General features: G+C 37.2%; 1 protein-coding gene across 7 annotated transcripts; it reads left to right on the top strand.

Moving 5' to 3' along the window:
• Positions 1 to 169: 169 nt before the first annotated feature.
• On the top strand, positions 170 to 24098 carry LOC107816706 (protein ROOT HAIR DEFECTIVE 3 homolog 2). 7 transcript variants are annotated; one of them, XM_075249386.1, is made up of 23 exons: positions 170 to 272; positions 381 to 584; positions 1168 to 1234; positions 1363 to 1465; positions 5985 to 6055; positions 6634 to 6697; positions 6773 to 6838; positions 6942 to 6989; positions 7128 to 7190; positions 7321 to 7377; positions 7503 to 7661; positions 7744 to 7812; positions 7889 to 7980; positions 9434 to 9512; positions 11094 to 11259; positions 14187 to 14311; positions 14461 to 14723; positions 14801 to 14897; positions 15009 to 15170; positions 15250 to 15354; positions 16832 to 16926; positions 17002 to 17098; positions 23615 to 24098. In XM_075249386.1, the coding sequence occupies exons 2-23, from the start codon at positions 425 to 427 to the stop codon at positions 23894 to 23896; spliced, it is 2490 nt and encodes an 829-aa protein (XP_075105487.1). In that variant the 5' UTR covers positions 170 to 272; positions 381 to 424; the 3' UTR covers positions 23897 to 24098. The 7 variants fall into 7 exon arrangements, 5 of the variants coding, with proteins under 5 accessions (XP_075105487.1, XP_075105489.1, XP_075105485.1 ...); XR_012707498.1 differs by having other exon boundaries at positions 170 to 584; positions 15009 to 15138; positions 17046 to 17098; positions 23615 to 23661; XM_075249388.1 differs by having other exon boundaries at positions 171 to 584; positions 17046 to 17098.
• The last annotated feature ends 93 nt before the right edge of the window (positions 24099 to 24191 follow it).

The raw sequence follows: 24191 nt of genomic DNA, 5'->3' as shown, positions 1-24191 counted from the left end.
AGGTGGTAAATAAATATAATTGTTTTAACAATAGTGGGGTATTAGGACACGCATAAAATTTAGGTGTGTAAATAATTTTCATTGGACAATTTAAATGGGTATTTATGCATTTTCTCTTTTAAGTTACTTCTTTTACAAAAATATAAATAAATCAAATCACTACTTTGGAGAAAAAGAAAAGAAAAAAAGACACTGCGTAAACCAAGGCTACGTAATACTCTCTCTGGAACAAGCCAGAAAAAGGAAGGGGAAAAAAGAAGCGGCTTGAATATGTGCTTACCTTCTCTACTGGAATTCCTCTCCTCTCAAGCAATCTTCAGACAAACCTCTTAATAAATATAGCAACTCCATAATTCTTCTGCTCTTTTTAACTTCTGCAGTAACACAATAACTTGAAGAATAAAAAACCAAAGCAAAAGCTTCAATGCCTGTCAAAAGGGAGGAGGACTCTTGCTCAACGCAGCTAATAGATGGGAACGGTGAATTCAACGCGAAGGGTCTCGACAACTTCACCAGCACTGTCAAACTTACTCGGTGCGGTCTCTCTTATGCTGTTGTTGCTATTATGGGACCGCAGAGTAGCGGTATGCTTTGATTTTTCTCAATTCTTTATAGATTTCGCTTGCCAATTTTGATAAACTAGAAAAAGAAAGGGTTGCTTTCATCAATTTTTTTTTCTTTCATGGCTCCTTTCACTGCCAAAAATGAAACCCCATATAATATTCCATTTCCAGTATGGTTTTACCTTAATTAGTACATAATCTAATAAAGTTGGGTTTGGCTCATTTTTATATTCTTGTTATGTTATCTTCATTGGTAAAAACTTATCCGCACCCGTGTTTGCACTAAAATATCCTGATATACCATGGTTAAATTTTAAATTAAGGTGTCTATATATGATTTAGTGATAAGAGTATATTTGGATACCTATATATTGGTTTCGTATAAATACGAGTGTGGTAAGCTTTTACCATTTTCATTTTTTTTCTTGAGTTTTTTGGAAGTATTTTCTAGCTTTGTAAATAGACTGGTTTTTCTGAATTTGCCTTCCTCCCCCCCCCCCCCCCCTTTTTTTTTTTAAGATTTCAGTTTTTTTTTTCTTTGCCATTTTCTTTTTAAAATTTTGTTTATGATTAATGCTAATTATAAATGCACTTCTGTCCACAGGGAAAAGTACCTTGTTAAATCACTTATTCTATACCAATTTCAGGGAGATGGATGCTTTCAGAGGAAGGTATTTAGGCACCCTCCCTCTCTTTTGGACAAAAGAATTAGAACAGCAATTGACATTTTCCAAATGAGGAAATATAGTCAATTCAAATTTCAGTTTCTAAAATTAATGTTGTTCAAAATTCATTTCAGGAGTCAGACAACCAAGGGAATTTGGATAGCAAAGGCTATTGGTATTGAGCCGTTGACCATTGTCATGGATTTGGAGGGTACTGATGGAAGAGAGAGGGGTGAGGTATTAAGCATTTTGTAGTCGTTTCTTTTAGCATGTTAAACCAACATGATGCTTTATTTTAGATCATAAAATGCCGCTAGTCACATTGTATCAACACCATACCATTAGATCACTTTGTACAATCCTGTGTGCATTCTTGTAAAGAAAGGAATGGCACGTCCTGAACATGTCAAACTGAAATAAGTTACCTTATGCTAAGTTGCTCGGACAAGGGTGCGAGTGTCCGATATGGGTGCGGATCTAGAGGTCGGATCCTTCATGATATTTTAAGTTTTGGGGGAATGGATACGGGTGCGGGGTGCGTGGATTCTGCTAAAAATAAGCCAAATATCTAAAAATAAATTTATAAAAATGTCTAACTTATGAAACATTATGTGGAAAACTTACAAGGTATTCCAAGGAGGAGAAAAATATTGATCAAGAGGAGAATTCGAGAGGAAGATAAAAGGAACGGAAAGGGGTTAAAAATGCCCCTAAACTATTGGAAAAGTTTAAGAATACCCTTCATCCGCCTATTGGGCTAAAAATACCCTTCCATCCACCTTTTTGGTTCACTTATGCCCTTTGACCGTCAGGTCAATGGTGAATTAAAAATAATAATTATTTAAATTCCACGTGACAACTTCTTATTGGTCGAAATTAAAACATCTAATCTATTAGAAAGACCCGCCCATATCTACCCATTTTTCGAACTAAACCGCCACAAACACTAACCCGACTCGAATAAAAAGTTCAACTATAAAATAAGACGCCCCAATCAATATAACCAGTAAGGAGGAATTGAAGAAGTGGGACATGTAATATTGCGATATGGATGATATTCTCTTAAGCTAATGGAGTAATAAATAGTCCCCCAAACAAATCCCTATCGTCACTATATATATATAGTGCTTGTGAGTTGTAATTAACTATTATTCCATGTGGATTGAATTATGATTGCTTAACTTCTTAAAAATGAGCTGATGCATAACCAAGTGTGGAGATGAAGAAAAACAATTATAAGAAAGTAGCATTAGGTTATTGAAAAAAACATACTAGGGTTTGATTTTTTTTACAAGGAAGAATGAGAATGAATTCGTAGATAGGGATAATGACAAGGTACGAAGAGTGTTTTGATAAAATTGAAACCTACATAACTATTATAGGGTAAAATTTTAACCATTAGACGACCGTTCTAATTTTAATTTTAAAAAAAGAACTTACCAAAGATAACCAGTAAGGAGGAATTGAAGAAGTGGGGCGTCTTTTTCTCAGTTGAACTTTTTATTGGGGTCGGGTTAGTATTTGGGGCGGGTTAGTCCTAAAAGCGGGTAGATATGGTTATATGTTTAATTTCGACCAATAAGAAGTTGCCACGTGGAATTTAAATAATTATTATTTTTAATTCACCATTGACCTAACGGTCAAAGGGCATAAGTGAACCAAAAAGGTGGATTGAAGGGTATTTTTAGTCCAATAGGTGGATGAAGGGTATTTTTAAACCTTTTCCAATAGTTTAAGCCTTAGGGGCATTTTTAACCCTTTTCCGTAAAAGGAAAAGGTCTGGACATAGAGATCCATATATACAAGGTATTCCATTTTCTTCAATTTCACCCTAGCTTTTGTTTTGATTTCAAAAATCATGGTAACTGCCCCAAATTTCTCCGGCAATTTTGGTCAAGTACTTAAAACTGATTGACCAGATCCGATATGCATCCACACCCACACCCTCACCCACATCGTGTCGACACGAGTACGTCACCGAAAGTGAAGAGTCCGAACAACTTAGACGTTATGTTGTTGAAGAAAGTAAACAACTGATATATACTTGCAATGAGTTATTTGGTCATTCAGCGTGTTGCTAGCTGGACAGGTCGCTAGAAGTAATTCTTATAGCCTTATAAGCTTTGACAAGATGTGCCTTAAGTCATTCAATCTGATCATCCGGAGAAATCTTCTCTCTATCACTCTATACACCTATCAACAACTGGCAATGTATTTTCCTGGAAATAGACGAATGAATTCCCAAGTATCTATCACACCTTGTCTCCAATCGAAATGAGAAAAAGCTTCGCCTTTAGACTTAGGTAGAGATATAAGATAAAGTGAGAACCGTAAGGTCTCAGGTTCGGGAGGGAAAAATACTCGGTGATTTCTTCCCATCTATGCAAGCCTTGATGGAGAGTTACCTGCTACCTGTGCTGGTGGGAAGTAGCAGGTGCCCCTTGGAATTAGTTGAGGTGTGTACAAGCCAACCCAGACACCATGACTAGGGGTGTTCATGGTTCGGTTTGGATCGGTTTCTCCCTAAAAAGAAACCAAACCAAGCAAGTCGATTTTTTAAATATTAGAACCATACCAAACCAATTAAGTCGGTTTTTTCTCGATTCGGTTTATGTCGGTTTCTTCGGTTATTTGTCGATTTTTTTCTTAAATATAAGACATACACTACCAAACATACATTTCGGCGACTACATTTTCAACGTAACACTATCAAATCAATTGCCCTTTGAGAAATCTATTATTTACCAAGATATATTGATGATAATTGAATCAAATAGTGATGAATAATTTAAGGACTCAATTAAAAATATATATTTAACATGAAATAGATTCTTACACTTAACAAAAGAAAACTACCCATTAAACTAGAATGTAAAGGTAAAGAACTGTACTAAAAGTGCAAACGATTAATATTTGGTATAAAATTTTTTAAAACTTTGTATAAAACTATACATATATAAGGTGTAATAATAAATTTAAAAATAGCTACTCCTATATTCGGTTTGGTTCGGTTTTTTTTAATTAAAACCAAAACCAAACCAAATTTGATCGGTTTTTAAATTTCAAAACCAAAACCAAACCAAACCAAAAAGTATTGGTATTTTTGGTCGGTTTGGTTTGGCTTTCGGTTTGGTTCGGGTTTTCGGATTTTTATGAACACCCCTAACCATGACTATAAAAAAAAAGACGACACAAAAGCATAACGTGGTGATGACATGCGATAAAAACTCAGAAAGCTATAAGTGGGATTAGGATTACGATAGAACAAATATCATTCCGAATAGGCATTGGGAGACTATGTGAAGGAGATAGATCCACAACAAGCAATTTATTTGGTTTTGGGCATGAATCATCTAGACCTGACGTACGACGTTGACGAAAAGTAAGTGTGATGGAGCTGTAGAAGGAGATGTTTTTGAGGTAATGATAAGATCTCCAAAAGTTAGTGTAGGTGAGACCATAGATATATGGAGATGGTTGAAGGAAGAAGGTGTAAATAATAGCCTGTTTGGCTAAGCTTCTAAAATTAGCTTATTTTGAGAAGTGTTTTTCTCAAAAGTACTTTTTAAAAAAGTGTTTTTGGTGAGAAACAGCTTGTGTTTGGCTAATTAATTGAAAAGCACTTTTGAGCAGTAATTAGTGTTTGACCAAGCTTTTGAAAACTGCTTCTAAGTGTATTTTTCTCAAAAATCCTTCTCAGAAAAGTGCTTTTGAAGAGAAGTTACTTGTTTTTGCTTCTCAAAAACTACTTTTGCTTCTCCTTAAAAGTACTTTTTTTCCCTTCTAAAAGCTTGGCCAAACCGGCTATAAGGGTGATTTTCAAAGAAGGTATGTTGACATACATAATGTATCGATGGATTTTAGGTGATTAGCAATGACATCCCTTCTGAACTGATAGTATGCAAAAAGCGCTCATTTAAATGCATGAGAGACTAATTTATCTCTTTCAAGGGTTATGTTATGAATCAAAAATGTACTCCTAAAGATACGTGGAGAAAGCAAATATAGAGGTAAATGTAAAAAATAGAATAGAACGTGAAACCTGATTTTTGATAGTACGGCATGCGATTAATAAGATAACAAGATGTGAGAACGGTATCCTGAAAAGACAAAGGAACATGAGATTGTGCGAGTAGAGTGTGAGCAGTTCCAGTGAGATGAGTGTTCTTCCTCTCAACTACCCAATTTTTTGGGAGGTGTAAGAACATGCCGTTTAATGCATGGTCCCATGAGAGTTCATCAAATGCTGAATGGAGAAGATAAATATCCTCGTGCATCATCACCATGAAAGTGCGGATACAAACCCTAAGTTTGATTTTGGATTTCAGTAGGCAATGTTTGAAAATGGACAAGTGACAACAACGTGGATCTATTTTTCATCACGAATATCCAAGTGCACCTTGAATAATTATCAATGAAACCCGCAAAGTAGCGGAATCCCAAGGATTGCAGTCCATAAATGATGTTAATATTTGTGGTGTTTGTCATTCCAATTTACCTTTCTTTTGGATATAGTTAGTATTTGTCTGTGTGATCCATACCAACTCATGCACTCAGATTATCAATGAAGCGCCTTTCTTTAGAGGATGTAATTATTGCATTTATGAATGGATATAAATGTTTTATTAAGCTTGGCTTACAAATGCACATGCATCATATTCTGAAATATATGTGCTTGCAGATGATTGCTTTTCCCATCAGAATTAACTTAATGTGCCCTACATTATCTTACTTTGGTGGAAATTCTTGGTTGCAGGACGATACAACATTCGAGAAACAAAGTGCGTTGTTTGCTTTGGCTGTTGCAGATGTCGTACTAATAAACATGTGAGTTAGTTTGTAGCCTGATGTTTGATGACTGAGAACAGTGAAGTTAACTAGCTCATCTAAATCTTATTGTGGGGCGCTGGATTATTCACTGTCTTTAGTTTGAATAGACATCCTTGACTGTCTTTTCTGGGCTCCTTGACATAACCTCTAGATTTTCTTAGAATAACATATGATTGACACCTTGATAGAACTGTAACTGGCTTTAGTCTTTCTGCCTCTCGAGAAACTGATGGCGCACTTACCTTTAACAACTTGTGTATATTCAGAAGATGTGGCAGCTGTGAAGATGACATGATTGGCTACTTGGACCTGAGTGCATTGTTAGAGGGTCCTTTATTGCTTAACTTCTAGTTACCTGCCTCTTGTAAGTGGCGGCATAGGAAATTAAACTTTTCTCCTAAGTGTGCTATTTTTAAAGTCTTTTTCATATTCATGATATGAGAATTTCCCTAAAAAAGAACAAATTTACTTGTTTGGGGGTTTGTGTTCCTCTTAAAATTTTGTATGTACCATCGGTTAAATCACCCTTAAGGGAATCATTTTTTGAATGGGATTTTCCTCCTATGGTATTTCAGGTGGTGCCATGATATTGGCAGGGAGCAGGCTGCCAATAAACCTCTTCTCAAAACAGTATTTCAGGTAAATTCTAGTTTATTTGGCTACTTAGAAGTGGAAAATTCTTGAATTAACTGAACCTATTTTCTTATTTGGTAGGTCATGATGCGTTTGTTTAGTCCACGCAAAACTACCCTTCTTTTTGTTATACGTGATAAAACGAAGGTTTGCATATCTTTCTCTTCAAGATGCTATAAGATTCACTTTGCCTTACTATTTACGTTCCAGAAGGGTATTGGCTAGCGATTTGTTTCAACTTTCCTTGCAGACTCCACTAGAATATCTTGAGCCTATTCTGAGGGAGGATATCCAGAAGGTAACTGAATTTGCTGTCGCTTTGAAGCTGTCGTTGTTCAAACTAAATTTGTCTATTCCTCTCTACTCCTATGAAAAATAATCTGGAAAAAAATTGATATATTGTGTTCAGCTTTATCAGAAGTGACTAATTTTGCAGATATGGGATGGAGTTCGAAAGCCTCAAGCACACAAGGACACCCCCCTCAGTGAATTTTTCAATGTGAGCATTTTTTCGCCATTCTTATGTTATCAGCACAGCTGTCCATATTAGAATTTGTATTTCTCTATGATGTGGGATTATACTGAGTTTGTTGTTCTTGTTGTTGTCGTTGTCTTTCTCTGATGTGAAGGTAGAAGTCACTGCCCTACCCAGTTACGAGGAGAAGGAAGAGCAGTTTAAAAATCAGGTAGTTCCTCTTAGCTGCACAATATCTGCTGTTTTGAGTGCCAGATTTTTTTCTTTTTGTGAATCAAATGGTTACCTATCTCGGGTGAGTTTTACGTCTCTTGGCTTTGTATGTTATTCGTTCAGGTTGCCCAACTTAGGCAGCAGTTTTTCCACTCTATCTCTCCAGGAGGCCTGGCTGGTGATAGGCGGGGTGTTGTTCCTGCCTCTGGTTTTTCTTACAGTGCACAGCAAATATGGAAGGTTATCAAAGAAAACAAGGACCTCGACTTGCCTGCTCACAAGGTGAAGCATGCTTGGTAATGAGCACTGAGCAGACAGCTTATTTTTTCAGTGATATAATGACCAAATTACTTGCCTTTTGTAGGTCATGGTGGCAACTGTGCGTTGTGAAGAAATTGCAAATGAGAAGTTCGGTAGCTTGATGATAAATGAGGTCTCGCGGCTGCTTTATAACTTTTCCTGTTTCGATCAGAAATATAAAGTGCTCAATCCTCCTTACTTCAATATAGGACTGGCGAGCTCTCGAGCATGAAGTGCATGAGGATGCGGTTCGAAATTTTGGAAGACGACTGAGCTCCATCTTAGATGACTTTCTGTCAGAGTAAGTGGATAGGTGTTTAACCGATGAGATGTGTGATCATCTCATCTAAAGGCTTAAGCTATTAGAAAGAGCACACTTTTATTTGCTTAATTATGTCTTCTACATGCCTCCTCACATGCGGGCTTGATTCTTTTTTATGAGCCAAGCACGTGAAAATTCTTTTTAATATTGGGTGGCGGTGAAACTCGAACCCAGGTGCTTTGATACCATGTTAAATGGACCTTGGGTCTAACTCAACTCCAAAAGCTAGCTCACGAGGTGAGGATTGTCCAAGCCATATTAAGGAGACCACCCATCCCTTAAAGCACTGATGAGGGACTCTTCATTAACTATAATAGTTGGATCACTAACACTAACAACAAAAAAGAGGAAGGGCATAACCATTCTTTTCTCCAGGAGCGTTGTTGAATGACTGTGTGGCCTGCATCTACTAAGAGAATTCTGATGTGGGGTGCGATAGCATTGTAGTTTTGTAGCAATACGTGGTGAGGTACTGAAAAGTAAATGTCTGATCTAAAAACATAACTATCTGAAGTGACACCACACATCTGGTATAAAGATGAGTGCTCGGAGGGGTTTGAAAAGTTGCTCTAATTTAAACTGTCTTATTTTTAGATTCTTCCTACTGATCAAAAGTAGTTTGAAACTGAAAGTTGGATTTATGGTCCGCTTATTTATAATAACCTTTTCTCCGCCTTCAAAACAGTAAAGCATAGGCATTCCACTAGTGTTACATTTATATGGAAGGACTATCTCCGTTTTATGGAGAAATTTATATAGAATCCTTGAAAACGACTTTCTTCCAAAAGAGCAAATTAACTTTTTTTATAACCGAGAAATCCCCCAGGGCAGTGGCGCACAACTCAAAACTCCGGGGACAATGGGTCTGCCTCTTATTCTTCTATTCAATACCAAGCTTTTGTCTGTGGTAAGGTTGAAAAAGTGATGCGCGTCTAACCCACACATCACGTGCTGCTCTCTTACTACTAGACCAAACCCCTGGGAGCTCCAAAAGGAAAGGTACTGGAATAACATTTACCCAGAAAAGGAGGAAACTTCTGATGGGTACACTGAAACAATGCCATCCCCCGTCTTTGAATTTATTGTAGTTTCGGGCATGACCAGCTCCCATAGCGTGAGAAGCAGTGTGAAAAAACTGGGGAATTAACTTCTTTCCTTTTTCTTCCATTTGAAACGAGACAAGGAAAGAGAAAAGTTTCAAACTTCTTCTTCCTTTCTTTAGGTTCTAAACATAGGATAAGCATTGTGATGGGTTACATTGACATAAGAACTTAACTGAACCATTTCCTATGTGCTCCCATATGAAATAAATATGCACGTGATGCATTTGAACTTCCAAATTTGATGTTAAGCTGGAGGTAAAATTCTTGTTTTTTCTCCAATGTGAGCTGTAGCTCTGATGCTTTGAATGATCTTTTTTCTCTTTTAACAGATATGATGCTGAGTCTGTCTTCTTTGAAGAAAATGTGAGAAGTTTAAAACGTCAACAGTTTCTATCGAAAGCTTTGCAAGTGAGTTCTGGTTAACGTTGTGTTGCAATTGTTGTACTGTTTCATGGACAAATTATCTCATGAATTTGCATGGGATCTATTTTTAGTCTTTGACTGTCTTCTTTGGTAATTTGATCAGTAATTTTGTATGAATTTCTTACCCATGAGGAACTTCTGTTATCGTCAGAAACAACCTCTCTGCCCTATCGGGGTGGGGGTAAGGTCTGCGTACACACTACCCTTCCCAGACCCCACTTTGTGGGATTTTACTGAGTCATTATTGTTGTTGTTGAGGAACTTCTGTTACCGGTTCTCGGGAGAATCATTTCCTTATACTGCATAATTTTATTTTTGCTAGTTCCTCATCTTGTTCACTTGTCTCTTTTTGCGAAAATTAGTTTCTTCTTTGTTTTCTTGGTTTCATTTTTACCCCCTTTGTACTAAGTAGGTAGTTGTTTTTATCTCCTCCAGAGGGGTCTTTGTAAATTATATCTTTGCCTACACTCTTCTTGCGCTTCTTGTAAGTTTTTTCAGATTACTGGATAGAATGATCATGGTTCACGACTTGTATACCAGAATAATACTCTAGAAGAATTTTCTTGACCAAGATCTAAGTGTTAGCCAGGAATTGCAAAATTTACGTGATGTGAGCCTCCACACTGTCTTACCACTCTGGAAGTGGGGAAACGGTGCATATATTCTTAAACATGTTAGATTTTGCATAGGAAGAGAAAGGATAATCTTTTACAGCTAAGGAACTAAGTAGCTTTATCTCCATGTCATTTGGTTAAGAGAAGGTGAAGCAAAAGGGCTCTTAGTGTATTCCAGTTTTACTTACTCCTTTAAGAACATAAACATTAACAACAACAACAACAACAACTACCTAGTAAAATTCCACATACTGGGGTCTGGGGAGGGTAATGTGTACGTAGACCTTACCCCTGCCCCGATAGGGACAAAGAGGCTGTTTTCGATAGACCCTCGGCTCAGAAATACGAAAATAAAGTAAAAAAAATAAATAAGAGGAGAGAATTCATTAGTAACTCCAATAGAAACCGTAATAGTAACATAAACATAAAAATCGAAAGATGAATGACATGCAATAACAGTAACCATAATCTAAGGCCCGGGGCTAAGACAAACAACAAGAATAGTGTGGGTCCAACATAAACTGCAAGCCATCTAAGACCAACCCTAAACATTGTACTCTTTATATCTAATACTTTTGGAATATAATAAATATTTTGTGTGATACTTCTTCATGCTACTCTTGTCTTTTACCTCTCCTTCCCATATACCGTTTCAACCAAACGATGTAAAGAGTTCATTCCCCTGAATGTCTACTTTCCAGGGCATTCTCTGATCCATTTACATTTTCCTCTGACCAGAGTGTACGTTTTGTCTGTACGCATAAATGTCTCATTATAGGGCAACGCTATTTCTAGTGTGTCGGTTTAGGTGCCTTCTTCTATTTGTGCATGGTAGTAAGGTAAGAGTTAGAATTTTATTGCATTTAAGTGCTGATATAAAACAGGAATATGTTGTAATGTTTTATGATATTCACCATTATTTTACATGCTCATCATGCAAAGCTTTCTGCAGTTGGTCCATCCTGCTTTCATTTCACAGTTGGGGCATCTACGTGATAAATCGCTTGAAGCATTTAAGACTCAGCTGGAACAATCATTACGCAGAGGAGAAGCATTTGCTGCATCTGTTCGTAAATGTGCCGACTCTACTATAATTGAATTTGATAAAGGATGTTCAGGTACTTCTACATCAGATTTGAAATGCTAAGTCTCCGATTTTGCCAATTTCAACTTCTTTCTATTCAATTCAACCTTAAAAGAAAAAAAAAGATGTGTGAAGTATGAAGAAGGTCAAACATAGAAACCAACCATGTTCTGAATGACAAAGCACCTTACTGACTTTGGTGCTTTTTCCTTAGCCAGTCTTTATCTAATTGATGCTTCACCATGTAAATTTTGTTCTTTACTGAATGGCTGTTTAGCTCGCATAGAGTCAGTTTCAAGATGTTGGGGTGTTAGTGAGATAGTTCCCCCAGTTACTCCTCATTTCTTTCCCCCATTCAGTAATCCTTGCCTATCCAGTAGAATGGAAAACTCTTTTAACCTTTTCTGTGAGCTACACTTCATCAAAGGGTATTTAAAGAAAGAGGTAAGAGAGGATAGCTCAGTATCTTTATGCCGGACGAGACTTAAAATCCATAATGCATTATGAAAAGAGAGAAAGATCTTGTTGAATTTGGTGGTTAGAAACATATAAGAAGGTTGTTAAGTAGGGAGTTTTAAGCTAAACGAGATTTAAAAAAATCATAATTCTTAAGATTCCTAACTTTTTTGCGTGATTATTAATAACATTCTGCTCCGTATTCTTATCGCTTATAGCAATATTAGTCATTAAATATATTTTACATGATATTCTAATGATTCCCCTAATTTCGACATTTTTCCTCAAACTCAAGGTAGTGAAGCAGCTCGTGTCTTCTGATTTGATATTAAGAAACACAAACAACAAGAGGAATAATGAACAGTCGCCAATAATGCCAAAATGGTGAACAATCACTGTGAGCGAAAGGGTTATGGAAATTTTTTATCAAGGGAGGTTGCTAGTCTCCATGCTGAAAGTATGTGCTTCTTGCAGCAACACAGAAAGAAATATATTCTCTATCATAAAAAAGAAATAGAGTTATGCAAAACCGTAGGACGTCATTGGTGTAGCTTGAATTGGCGGATGAAGAGTGACTGTAAAAGTTACTGGTTAAGTTGCCCCATGATTAGACGAGATAGTGCCTTATTATTTAAAAAGAAATGATTAGTCAAGATAGTGGCAGAAAGAGGCGTTGAGGCTGGAAAGAGATGTGAGCTGCTGGAATGGTCATTCAAAGAGGCAGGGTGCTGTCAGAACAATCATCAGGAAAGGAGCCGACAGTAAAGATAGAAAACAATGAAAACTTTTGTCGCAAGACGACATAAGTCCCTCCACCGTTGGGCGAAAACTACTTAAGTTTCTAGTAAAATCGTAGAGGCTCTAATACCATGTAAAAAGAGTATAGAAGAGAGAAAATTTTCATCGAATCCAGTGGTAAATTAAATACAAATGGCTCCTTACATAGGATTTCAGATTTACGTAAAAAGAAAAAAAAAATCTATTCTTAGGATTCCCAAGTGTAATGACATAATTATGAACTATATACACGATGCTCATGATGATTCTTATAACATTCAGGGAAAATCATTTAAAATATTCTATGCAATTTTTTAATGACTCGAGTATCTATGGACATTTTTTTGTTATAATTTCCCCTGGGATAGTGATACTAGTTATATGGTTTACTTGATCTTTTAGACTCAGTTTTTAGTTTTTAAGCTAATAGATCCGTGTGATTCCAAGGTATGGTGAAGTATGGTCAATTATGTATGAGATACTAACACTTCTTCCTGTTGCTGGTATTTGTGTAGCGTCTAGTGAAGTAGTTACTATGATTAAGCACATCACTAGTGCCTTCCCCTGGAAGGGGTTAATAAAGCTTGGCTTGTTTATGTGCAATGTGGTTAAAAGTTGGACAAGCGATTTAGGTACTTTAGAAAGTGGTTGCTCACATGGTTCCTTCTTTTTCTGGGGTGGACCGGTGTTTTGGGGGGGGGGGGTAGGTGAGGGTTGGGGCAGGAAGAATTGGATGGCTCTGTTTACGTTATGATTTTCAGAGACTGAATAACGTATACTTTTTTGGCTTTTGTGTGAGTTCTTAAGAATCAATTAAAATGGAATTATATATTTTGTGGGCTTATGTGTAACTCTTAAAGATCTTTTTTTTTTTTTGGTTTTCTAAATATTCTATTACATGGGGAAAGTGGAAACGACGGCGAAGGAAACAATGAAAATTGAATATTGTGTGGAAAACTCACACCGATACCGCTAGACTATAATAGCTTGTTTTGCCAAGCTCTCATGGAGCCGAAAACACTTCTCTTGGGCCAAAAGCACCTTTTTTGCATATTTGAAGTTGGCCAGAAACAAAAAAGTGCTTTTGTGCAGGAGTAGAAGCATCTTTTTTGCTGTTAGGGAGAAGAAGCTACAGAAGCAGCAGAAGCATAAGATTATTTTTCCCAAGACAAAATTATACCTGCCAAAAGTTTATATTTACCAAGCTACCTCTCATTAATTTAACCGATATATTTCTCAACTACAAATACAAATCTTTTCTCCCCTTTCCTTTTTGTGTTTTACTATATTTGTATTGATTTAAAACCTTAATATATATTTTTTATTTTATGTTTTAAATTTTAACTAAATAAAAATTAAAACTTAACTAAATTCTTTAATAAAAAATATTTAAATTCATTTATCTAGTTAAATAATACTAGTTGCGAATGAACCTTAATACCATTTTTTTTCGTAATTTAATACTCAAAAGTACTTTCTGGAAAGATTGGCCAAACCCAATCTTTTTATCAAATACTGAAAAAAGCTCTTTTCAAATGAATTGACCAAACACAAATTGTTTCTCTAAAAACACTTCTCTGAAAAGCTATTTTGATAAAAACACTTCCAAAATAAGCAGTTTTTTAGAAGCTTGGCCAAGTAGGCTCGAAGTATTGGTGGTAATTGAGATGGAAGTTTATCCCCATCATTTTGCTCCCTTAACTTGAGATTCTTTCTTACCAATTTCAGATGCCGCCGTAAGACATGCTAATTGGGATGCTTCAAAAGTTCGTGACAAACTTCATCGTGATATTGAGGCCCATGCATCCTCTGTTCGTAATGATAAGTTGTCCAATCTGAAGGCTACTTATGAGGTAAGTTTCCTAGTGCAGAAAATCCACTGTTGGTGCTTGGCGAAAATTTCATTAGTTGTCGATTTTGTTTATTTTGGTTCCTTTTATTACTTCTTCAATAAATCAATAATTTTAGAGGACGCATGTCTTAGCCAGATTTTATTTGACAGAAACAAATCACAGCTGCACTTGCTGAACCCATAGAATCCCTTTTTGAGGTTGGGGGGAGTGACACATGGGCTTCAATAAGAAAGCTTCTAAAACGCGAGACTGATGTGGCCATATCGTGCTTCTCCCCGGCTCTTTCCGGCTTTGAGTTGGACCAGGATACATTTGACAGAATGATGCAAAATCTGAAGGACTACGCTAGAAGTGTTGTAGAGAAGAAAGCAAGAGAAGAAGCTGGAAAAGTTTTGATGCGAATGAAGGATAGGTAGACGAAATCTACTCTTTTTTGTTTTGATCTTCTGTTGTCTTAACCTTTAAGTTACTGACAGCTTCGGACTTTAGGTTTAATACTGTGTTCAGCCATGATAGTGACTCAATGCCAAGGCTTTGGACAGGGAAGGAGGACATTAAATCAATAACAAAGGAGTCCCGCTCTGAGGTATTTGCAAGGATTTGATTTTTCTCCGCTTCTTCTTGAACTGTTTGACTTTGTGTTTGCTGTTCCCAAAACAAGGAGTTTCTTATCATTTCTTTCTTCTATCTGGAGCAGTCTCTGAAGCTTTTATCCGTAGTGGCTGCCATACGGTTGGATGAAAAACCAGACAGAATAGAAAGCATACTTTTTTCTAGACTCTTGGAAGGGACATTTTCAATTCGGGATAGGGATCGTGGAGATTCTGGTGATCCTCTTGCCTCAAGCTCATGGGAAGAGGTCCAATGAACTCACGTTAGCAGTTGTATCTTTTTGGCTTTCACCAATAAATTTCTCACTACAGTAAAATGTTTATTAGGTTTCACGAGAGAACACATTGCTCACACCAGTGCAGTGCAAATCGTTGTGGAGGCAATTCATGGCAGAAACAGAGTATACTGTTACTCAAGCTATTTCAGCACAGGTAAAGAATATATATTGCTTTTGGCTGTCCTACCTGTTTTTTGCTTTAAAATTCTTGCCCCGTGTCTTGCTCTGCTCTTGGGTCCACCAGTTCCTTCTTTCAGTACTCACCGACTGGAAAAAAGCACCAATGTTCTTATCTCAGGAAACTCTGAATTTTTCTTCTATATTTGGCTTTGGTTCTTCTCTCCCATACTTCCAGTGCCATCCAGTGTCTGTGCGTATATCTACTACACGTCATTTTGATTGAATCAAATTGACTATGATTTAGCTGGTGCAGCAGAGGTTTCTCTTCTATTGCAAAAATCTACTGCACTCTCAAATGCAAAAATCTATTGCACTCTCAATGCTCCCAGCATACTTGGTCCCTGCCAAATACAAAGACTAAAAAAGCAAGAGCAGAGGCCCGCCCTTGCTCGCACTCTTGCTGCTCTCTCTTCTACTGAAACAAAAGTACCTAATGCTAACAGTTTGGTACACAGTGGCACCCATAAGCTATCATTGATTGTTTCCCAATTGGAGAGTTAATTTCATCTGGCAAAAGGATTTTCCCTTTTTAATAAAATTTTAGCTTTTGCAATATGATGTGGGTGGAGACACAATGACAGCAGCAAAGTGGAAGAAAAATAAACAGTCTCAGATTTTTTTTTTTGAGAGGTTGGGAGAGTGGGTGGCAAGTCAAGATTCAAATAATGGGGCCCAACATCCAAGCCTCGTTTTTAAGCTTGCTAGTCTTCGTTGGATCGTCCACATAGAATCCTTCAATTTTCCTCGTGGATTAATACAGTATTAACAATGATCACTCCGAATACCATCAGGAATGAAGTGTTAATGACAGTCTTCTTTTGCAAAACAAAGGAAAAAGAGAATGAATGACTATTCCCACTTCATTGGATACCTAAAAGAGGCTCCATCTAAGACATTTTATTTTTCAAGCAAAAGCCTCATTCAGTGATTGAGGCACAGTTGATTGGTTGATTAATTGATTGAAAAGCTTTGTCCACTGATGTGGATATGCATAAAGACTTGCTTACTGCTTGGTTAATGTGTTCTTGCGTCCTTGTTGAAGATATCGATTTAGGTGGTTCCTACGGATCTTTTTCCTGTTTACCCTATGATTTGTGCTTTCTTGTAATGCATTATCTGGACGATCCATAGGGTTTTTTTCTTGTCTCATTCTCTCATCCATCTGGAAGTTCTCCCGTTGCTGAACTGCAAATGCAGGACTTTTGCATATTCTATATTGTATACTTCGTGCATGGTTGCTTTTTCTCTGTGCCTTTTATCTATTTCCATGTGTTGTATGTCACTCTAAATGTGTATCTTTCTTATTGTTCTTATTCTTTTAATGAGTGTACTAATTAACAAAGTTTTTCTGCTTCTCAATTTCCTCTGTTCACCTATTGAAGGACTAGTGCGATATGATATTTTTCAAGTGCTAGGACTCTTTTGATGCGTCAATTTTTTTTCCCCTTCAGGAAGCATACAGGCAAAGCAATAATTTGTTACCTCCTGCCTGGGCTATAATGGCTATGATTATACTCGGTTTCAACGAATTCATGCTTCTTTTAAGGTTTTTATTTCTATTGCACTTTCTTTATTTATTCTGTACGTTCTCTTCAAGCTAATTCAGTTTCTGTTGTCACAGAAATCCGCTCTACCTCTTGGTGCTTTTTGTTGTATATTTGTTAGGGAAAGCTCTGTGGGTACAAATGAACATTCCTGGGGAGTTCCGAAATGGCATTGTGAGTAAAATAGCTGTTCCTTGTTTTCATTTATGGCTTTACTCTTTTCCTGAGCTTAAGATAGGTTGTTTGAACTAACTGATTCCTTGTCTGAACATCTGCTGTCTGTGTTTCCTTCGTTTAAAAGATAAAACATCTGAAACATAAAAGTTTTTAAAGATAGTGTCCCAACTCTGCTGCCTATGATCACACATAAATGGTTTTTCAAGATAGAGGTCACTATTGCACTATGACTTGTTTTCAGCTTTGTCTTAAGCACATCAAGAAATAAAATAAGTTGCAAGTGTAATTTTTCCACTGTGGATTCAAGATTGAATTAATTATTTCTTAACTATAGAAGAATGGGTCCCATTTGAGCCCCAAGCTTTGGTAGTGGTAAGAGCATAGCAAATGGTACGTGGGTTAGGCGCACACCACGATTCGAACTCTTCCGCAGACAAAAGCACGGTATTTAAATGGAGAAAGGTGTCCATTATCCACCGAGTTTCGAACTGTATCCCACTGACCCTTGGGATTTTTCAGTTATAAAAACAAAAAGGGTCGCAACAGAGAAAGAGCAAAGGAAGAGTGAGAGAGCATCGAGTCATCCAGCCACAATGCTATCTACTTGAAATTATGTATTAAATATTAACATGTCTATATAACTTGTTTGTGCTGCCTTATCTGGAAATATGTGAGACTGTAAAATTTTGTTTTGGTCCCTGAAGGCAGTTCTCTAAAAAGAAGACCGACAACAACAACAACATACCCAGTATTATCCCACACCATGGGGTCTGGGGAGGTAGTGAGTACGCAGACCTTACCCCTACCTTGTGAGGATAGAGAGGTTGTTTCCAATAGATCTTCAGCTCAGAAAAACATAAGCACCACATTAATGAAAATGTAGACAAGAAGGATAGCACCAAAAAGCCATATAAAAGCCGAATGAAAAGCCCCCAGGGCCTAGCTCAAGTGGCAAAGGGTGGTGGATTTGTGTCTTAGGTCACAGGTTCAAGCCCCCACACCATGCAAAACAAAGCCTGGTATTTAAGTGGAGAAGGGTAGAGGGGCGGACCCATTATCCACCGAGTTTTGAAGGCTGCGGTTAGTCCAAAGAATCGCCTCCGGATAGATTTCTCGGTCATAAAAAAAAAGCCGAATGAAAACAACAAGATCGTAAGACTCTCTAAAAAGAAGAATGAAAAATATTTCAGAAGTTATGTCCCTTGTGTCTCCAAATACATTTACTTGCGAGCTGAATGGTGGAGTCGTGGAGACGTGTGGTGGAAACGTGTGTGGGCTTAGAAGAATGATAACAGGAAAACTTCGACATTTATATGGCAGATGTCCAATTTTCAACATGTGTGATTCTTATAGGTGAGCAAGAGATTGGTGTAGGTGCCTTTTAGCCATGTGACTAAGGGAGGGAGGGAAGTTGGTCATTTTGGGAGAGGGACAGTTTAGTTCATAGCACAGGAGGGTGTAGCGGCCTTAAGCATTGGGAATGCAAAAATTCTTATTTTTGCTTTTGTTTTTTCTTCAAGTTTGTTCCCTATTATAGCAATGTGCTTTGGTGCAAGTGGAACCTCAAAGAGCTTAGATTTTGTTAAGTGGTCATGCATGGTGGAAAAATCGATAATGTTGCAGTTTGTTTTTCCATTGGTTCTCCTGCTATTTATTTTGTATGACTAGTACACTGCTGACCTGAACCCAAAACCTTTAACTGATCTAATATCATGGCTTTGCCTCATTTAGAAACTTGGGTGCGTATAAGAAAAAGACAGTAAGATGTTTGTCTGATTAACATATAAAATTCTATTCTTCAAGTAATAAAACAAAATCTTTCTAAAAGATCAAAAAACATTTGTCGGCTGGAGACCGGAAGTGACCCTATTCCATCAAAAGGTTGAATCTTATCACTGTACCATCCCTTTCTCTCTCTTTTGGATAATTGTGGTGTGTTGGTTCTTGATAAAAGAAATTAAGGGAAATAACAGGGGAAGATGATCGGAAAATAAAAAGAGTATACTGGAATAAATGTAGAAGGAACTGAAGTTGAAAATTCTATATTATTAACTGTATCTGGACTACAATTTATAAGATAACTACTAACTTAAAAGACTTAAAAATCAGCATAAAATATGCTGAAAATAACAAACTCCTAGAGACTTGTTCACTCCTAAAGACCGGTTCAAAATTATTTCAAATTCAAACTAAATCACTGCAAGAAATAACTCTTATGCTGAAACAGTAAAATAATTTTACTGAGAGCTTCTAAAGCATATTTCTAACACTCTTCATTGCTTTTGAAGCTGCAAATTCTGAATTTATGCCTTGTAATCTTTTTAACTGGAAGTGACTTTGAAAGTAACTGATCTTTGGACTTGCAGTAAATTGAGTTCACTTTTCTATTTTGCTGCATCTCATGATTGTCAATGAAATAAGTTGGCTCTTTGTTCGGCTTCATTTGCATCTTGCCTTAAGGCTTGTCAACTTTCTTCCAGATTTGCATTTTGCCTTGAGGCTTGTCAACTTTCTTCCAAATTTTATTATTTTGAAATATTGACAACTTTGTCCTCAGTTGGAGGATTATGTGTACTTTGTAGATTATTTTGGCTCTATTTTTCATCGTCTGTTAGATCAAATGAGAAGTTTTTGCCTCTCATTTTAACCCTTAAAATCTCAAGTCCAGTTGCATCATAAATGAAACAATGTTTATCTTCAAAAGATAATTTAAATCTTTTTTCCATTAGATGTCCAACACTCAATAAATTTTGATCAATATCAGGAACATAAAGAACATCTGAAATTTTCTTAGTACTTGAATTTGTTGGGATTGCAACGGTTCCTTTTCCTTTAGCAAGAATATAATCACCATTCCCAATTCTAACTTTCTTATTTCCCATAGACGTGAATTCTTTGAAAAGATTTCTGTCATATGTCATGTGGTTTGTACAACCACTATCAATCATCCAAAAATCAGATTTCTTGGTTGAAATAAGAGTTGCCACAGACAAGTGATCTTCTTCTTCTTCATTGGCGACTTGGGCATCTACTTCATGCTTTTTGAGATTTGCCTTTGCAAATTACAACTTCATGACCAAGTTGGTTGCAAAATTTGCACTTTGCATCTGGCCTCTTCCTGAATGGTGGATGACCTTTTTTGCCACAATGCTAACAAGGTGGGTAATTTTTCTTTGCATTATTACCCTTGCTTTGAGTTTTGTGGTTGACTGCCAAGGCTCCTTCAACTATACCATCTTGCCTCATAAGCCTCCTTTGTTCTTGTGCTTGCAATGTATTTAACAATTCTGCCAAGGTAATCTTGGATAAATCCTTTGTATTTTCCAAGATACTTATGGATACTTCATATTTTTCAGGCACCGCAACAAATTTTTTTCAACAATTCTTGAATCTTTAAATTTAGTACCAAGCAATCTTACCTTGTTACCAATGCCAAACAACCGATTTGAGTATTCTTTGACGGTCTCAAATTCCTTCATTTTCTGCAACTCGAATTCCCTTATTAAATTCAACACCTTCATGCCTCGAATTCTTTCATCTCATGTATATTCTCCCTTCAGATAATCCCAGATTTCTTTTGCTGATTTGAGAGCCATAACTCTGGTGAAAATTGTTGCAGACACACCAACAAATAAAGTTGTTTTCGCCTTTGATTTCCTGGTTGTCTTTTCCTTGTGACTCTTGATCTGGGCCATGGTGGGATTGTTAGGCAGTGGAAGAATATCATAATCCTCTTCCACGGCCTCCCAAAGATCTAAAGCCTCCAAGTAACTCTCCATTCTCACTGCCCACAGCTTGTAATTTTCACCATCAAAGACTGGAGGAGCCAATTGAGAAAAACTCGTTTCAGTCTCCATCTCAACTCAAGAATTTATTTTTACTCAGGTCCCTTAAGAAGATGGCTCTGATACCAATTGTTGGTTCTTGATAAAAGAAACTAAGGGAAATAACAGGGGAAGATAACTAGAAAATAAAAAGAGTATACTGGAATAGATGTAAAAGGAATTGAAGCTGAAAATTCTATATTATTAACTGCATCTGGACTACAATTTATAAGATAACTACTAACTTAAAAGTCCTAAAAATAAGCACAAAATATGCTGAAAATAACAAACTCCTAGAGATTAGCTCACTCCTAAAAACTAGTTCAAAATTATTTCAAATTCAAACTAAATTACTGTAGTAAATAACTCTTATGCTGAAACAATAAAATAATTTTACTAAGAGCAGCTTCTAAAGTATATTTCTAACATGGTGTACGTCTGCTTGCGTGCACCTCGACTAGTTCCACCAGGTACCTGCTATCTCCCACCGGCACAGGTACCAGGTAACTTCTGTCCACCAAGGCTAGGGCAAATGAGAAAAATGACCTGGTGTTTTGCCTCCGTCGGGATTTGAACCTGAAATCTCATGGTTCTCAATTACCGTACCATCCCTTTCTCATTGTTTTTCCTTTTTGATCTCCACCTATTCCCTACCTACTGTTATGTTGAACTTCTTTTCTTCATAATTCCTTCAATGTTATGCTAATAGTTTCCTAAAGTACCCCTATCCTATGCTAAATGGTTTATAAAAAACTTCCGTCCATCTATCCGTCTGAAAATATATAGGACATTTATTCTATTGTCAAAATTACCCCTGTGACTAATGGCACTTTCATGTGGGCCTCTCATTAAATGGTGTGACATTCTTTCATTTGTCCACGTGGCTCAGTGGGGCTGAAATTGTATTTGGGTAAATTTCAACCCATTTAACCGATCCGACCCACTCTTTTTTATGTGGGTCAGCTCTCCGTACAGTGCGACTGCCGTGAACAGTAATGCTGTCATGCTTTAATGCACACTGCTCCGCCTTCCGCCGGTGAAAACCCATCGGACCACTACCAAAAGATGCGCCTTCCAATTGCGCACCAACCTCAGCAAACCATTTCCCAAAATAATTCCCCAGCTGCTATAGATTTGCAAAATGGTGTTGGGATCACTGTAGCGCAAAATCGCCTGGGCGTTCAAAATGTTTCCTAGCTCATTTCTGGGTCAAATCGAGCCATTCCAAGCACTGGGGATTCTCCAGGTCCGTATCAATCTCCCCACCAAAATTTGGAGGATTTCACCGTCGGAATTGGGAGCTCCGATTATCTGAACAGTCTAAAAATGCACCAGATGGTCGCGCATGGATTTCTGGTGAACCAATTAGCCCAAGACCAATGCCAACCGATTCCTGCTGTTCAGGAGATCGTTTCCATCTCCTTAAACGCAAAATTCATCGGCTCAATCTCCATACCAATTCAAAAAGGGAATTCTGCAGATTTGGGTTCACCAGGTGTTCGACAAAATGCCCAAGCCAATTCCCCAGCTCAAATGGTTGGTACTGATGTTCCTCAAGCTTTTCATCATCATAACGAAGTCAGTCGTCAACCTAATTCTCATGAAGCAATTCAAAAAAAGGGTGATCGGGCACTTTCTTCCCCTTCAGTTCCTCATGTGGTCGTCAATAGTGTTCAGGCTGTTGAAAATGATCAGAGCCAAGTTAAGGTTAAATGAGTTGAAATTTCGGAGAGCGGACCCACATAAAAAAAGAGTGGGTTGGATCGGTTAAATGGATCGAAATTCACCCAAATACAATTTCAGCCCCACTGAGCCATGTGGACAAATGAAAGAATGCCACATCATTTAATGAGAGCCAACATGAAAGTGCCGTTAATCGCGGGGGTAATTTTGACAATAGAATTATCATCCTTTATATTTTCAGACGGATAGATGGACGGGGGGTTTTTATAAACCATTTAGCATACAATAGGAGTATTTTAGGCCCTTTTTTTGAATAATTTTTTATGTTGCTGTGGACTGTACCAGTACATGCTTATGATTACTCGAAAGTGGTTAGCAAGGTGAAGGGTTGCCAATTATAGTTGTGTTCTGAGAAACATCCAATCCAAATACAAATTTTCTTCAACAGTTTCTCCTCAAATATAATCATCCAAACACAAGTTATGTTCTAAAGAACATAGCACTTCTCCCCCCCCCCCCATAAAGCTGTACGAGTGCCATAGTTATTTATTTTGTACTTTGTCTTCAACTCACTGATCAACGCTTAGCCCCTTTGAAACAGATTCTTGAGCTTAAGAAGACAAACTCTCTTAGGTTCAGAATGTTAAGATGTGGGTAAAACACCTTTTTCCACAAGTCAATAATTTCGATAAAGTGCAGGATAACCGTTGCTTAGACAACCTTGAGAAGCAGGTTCTCAAATTAGAGAATATTGAGATGTAAGAGAATTATAGTAAGATTTGTAATTGGTGTTGAAGAAGCATTGGCTAATTATGACTACTACTGCAGTCTGATGTACTTTAAGGATGCCTTTTTTGTGAACTTTCCCTTTATAGTACTGCAGAATGTTGTATTTTTGGTGGTTCTCTAAATGAGACACTTTTTTGCTTATTTCCCACCTCCATTTAGAAGGCAAGAGATACTAGTTTGTGTGAGTTCTCTGAAGTTAAGCTTTCCTTTTCTGCAGCTTGTTGGACTTATTTCCATCTCATCAAGGTTCCTCCCAACTGTTGCGGATCTTCTTCGACGACTAGCTGCTGAAGCTCAGGGAAATCCTGCTCCTGAAGCATCCAGGACGACCCACCATGTTGCTTCTCAGAGCTTTAGGAGTCAAGTAAACAGTCCTAATCCGGTGTCAAGTTCAGTTTCCAGTTCATCCAATATCTCAACTGAAAATGATTTCGAATACATGAGCCCTCAGCTGACACACAGAAGAGTTACTCAAATGGAACAGGAAGAATCTTCTTGATTTAGTAGAACAGGCTTATACATATACATCTCTGCTAGAACTAGAGAAGCTACTCTTGTAAATGATGTTTGTGTATTTATTTTGCTCTCCTTTTAACTCCACAATCCTAGGAAGATATTAGTGCTAAACGTGAAGCTACTTGAAAGAAGCTACTTGAATCAAGTTTGATGAATTCATCTTATCATGTTCGCTTTTTGTTTTATTTTCTGCTGTCTCTTGGCTTTCTTTGAATTCTCTCTTGCATTTGAGTACCTTTTAGGCAACTATCATATGGCATCTAAAATATGAAGTTGCT

Source organism: Nicotiana tabacum, chromosome 3 (genome assembly GCF_000715075.1).
Source record: "Nicotiana tabacum cultivar K326 chromosome 3, ASM71507v2, whole genome shotgun sequence".
Taxonomy (NCBI): domain Eukaryota; kingdom Viridiplantae; phylum Streptophyta; class Magnoliopsida; order Solanales; family Solanaceae; genus Nicotiana; species Nicotiana tabacum.
Note: the sequence above shows the minus strand (reverse complement) of the source record. Positions and strands in the feature narration are given on the sequence as shown.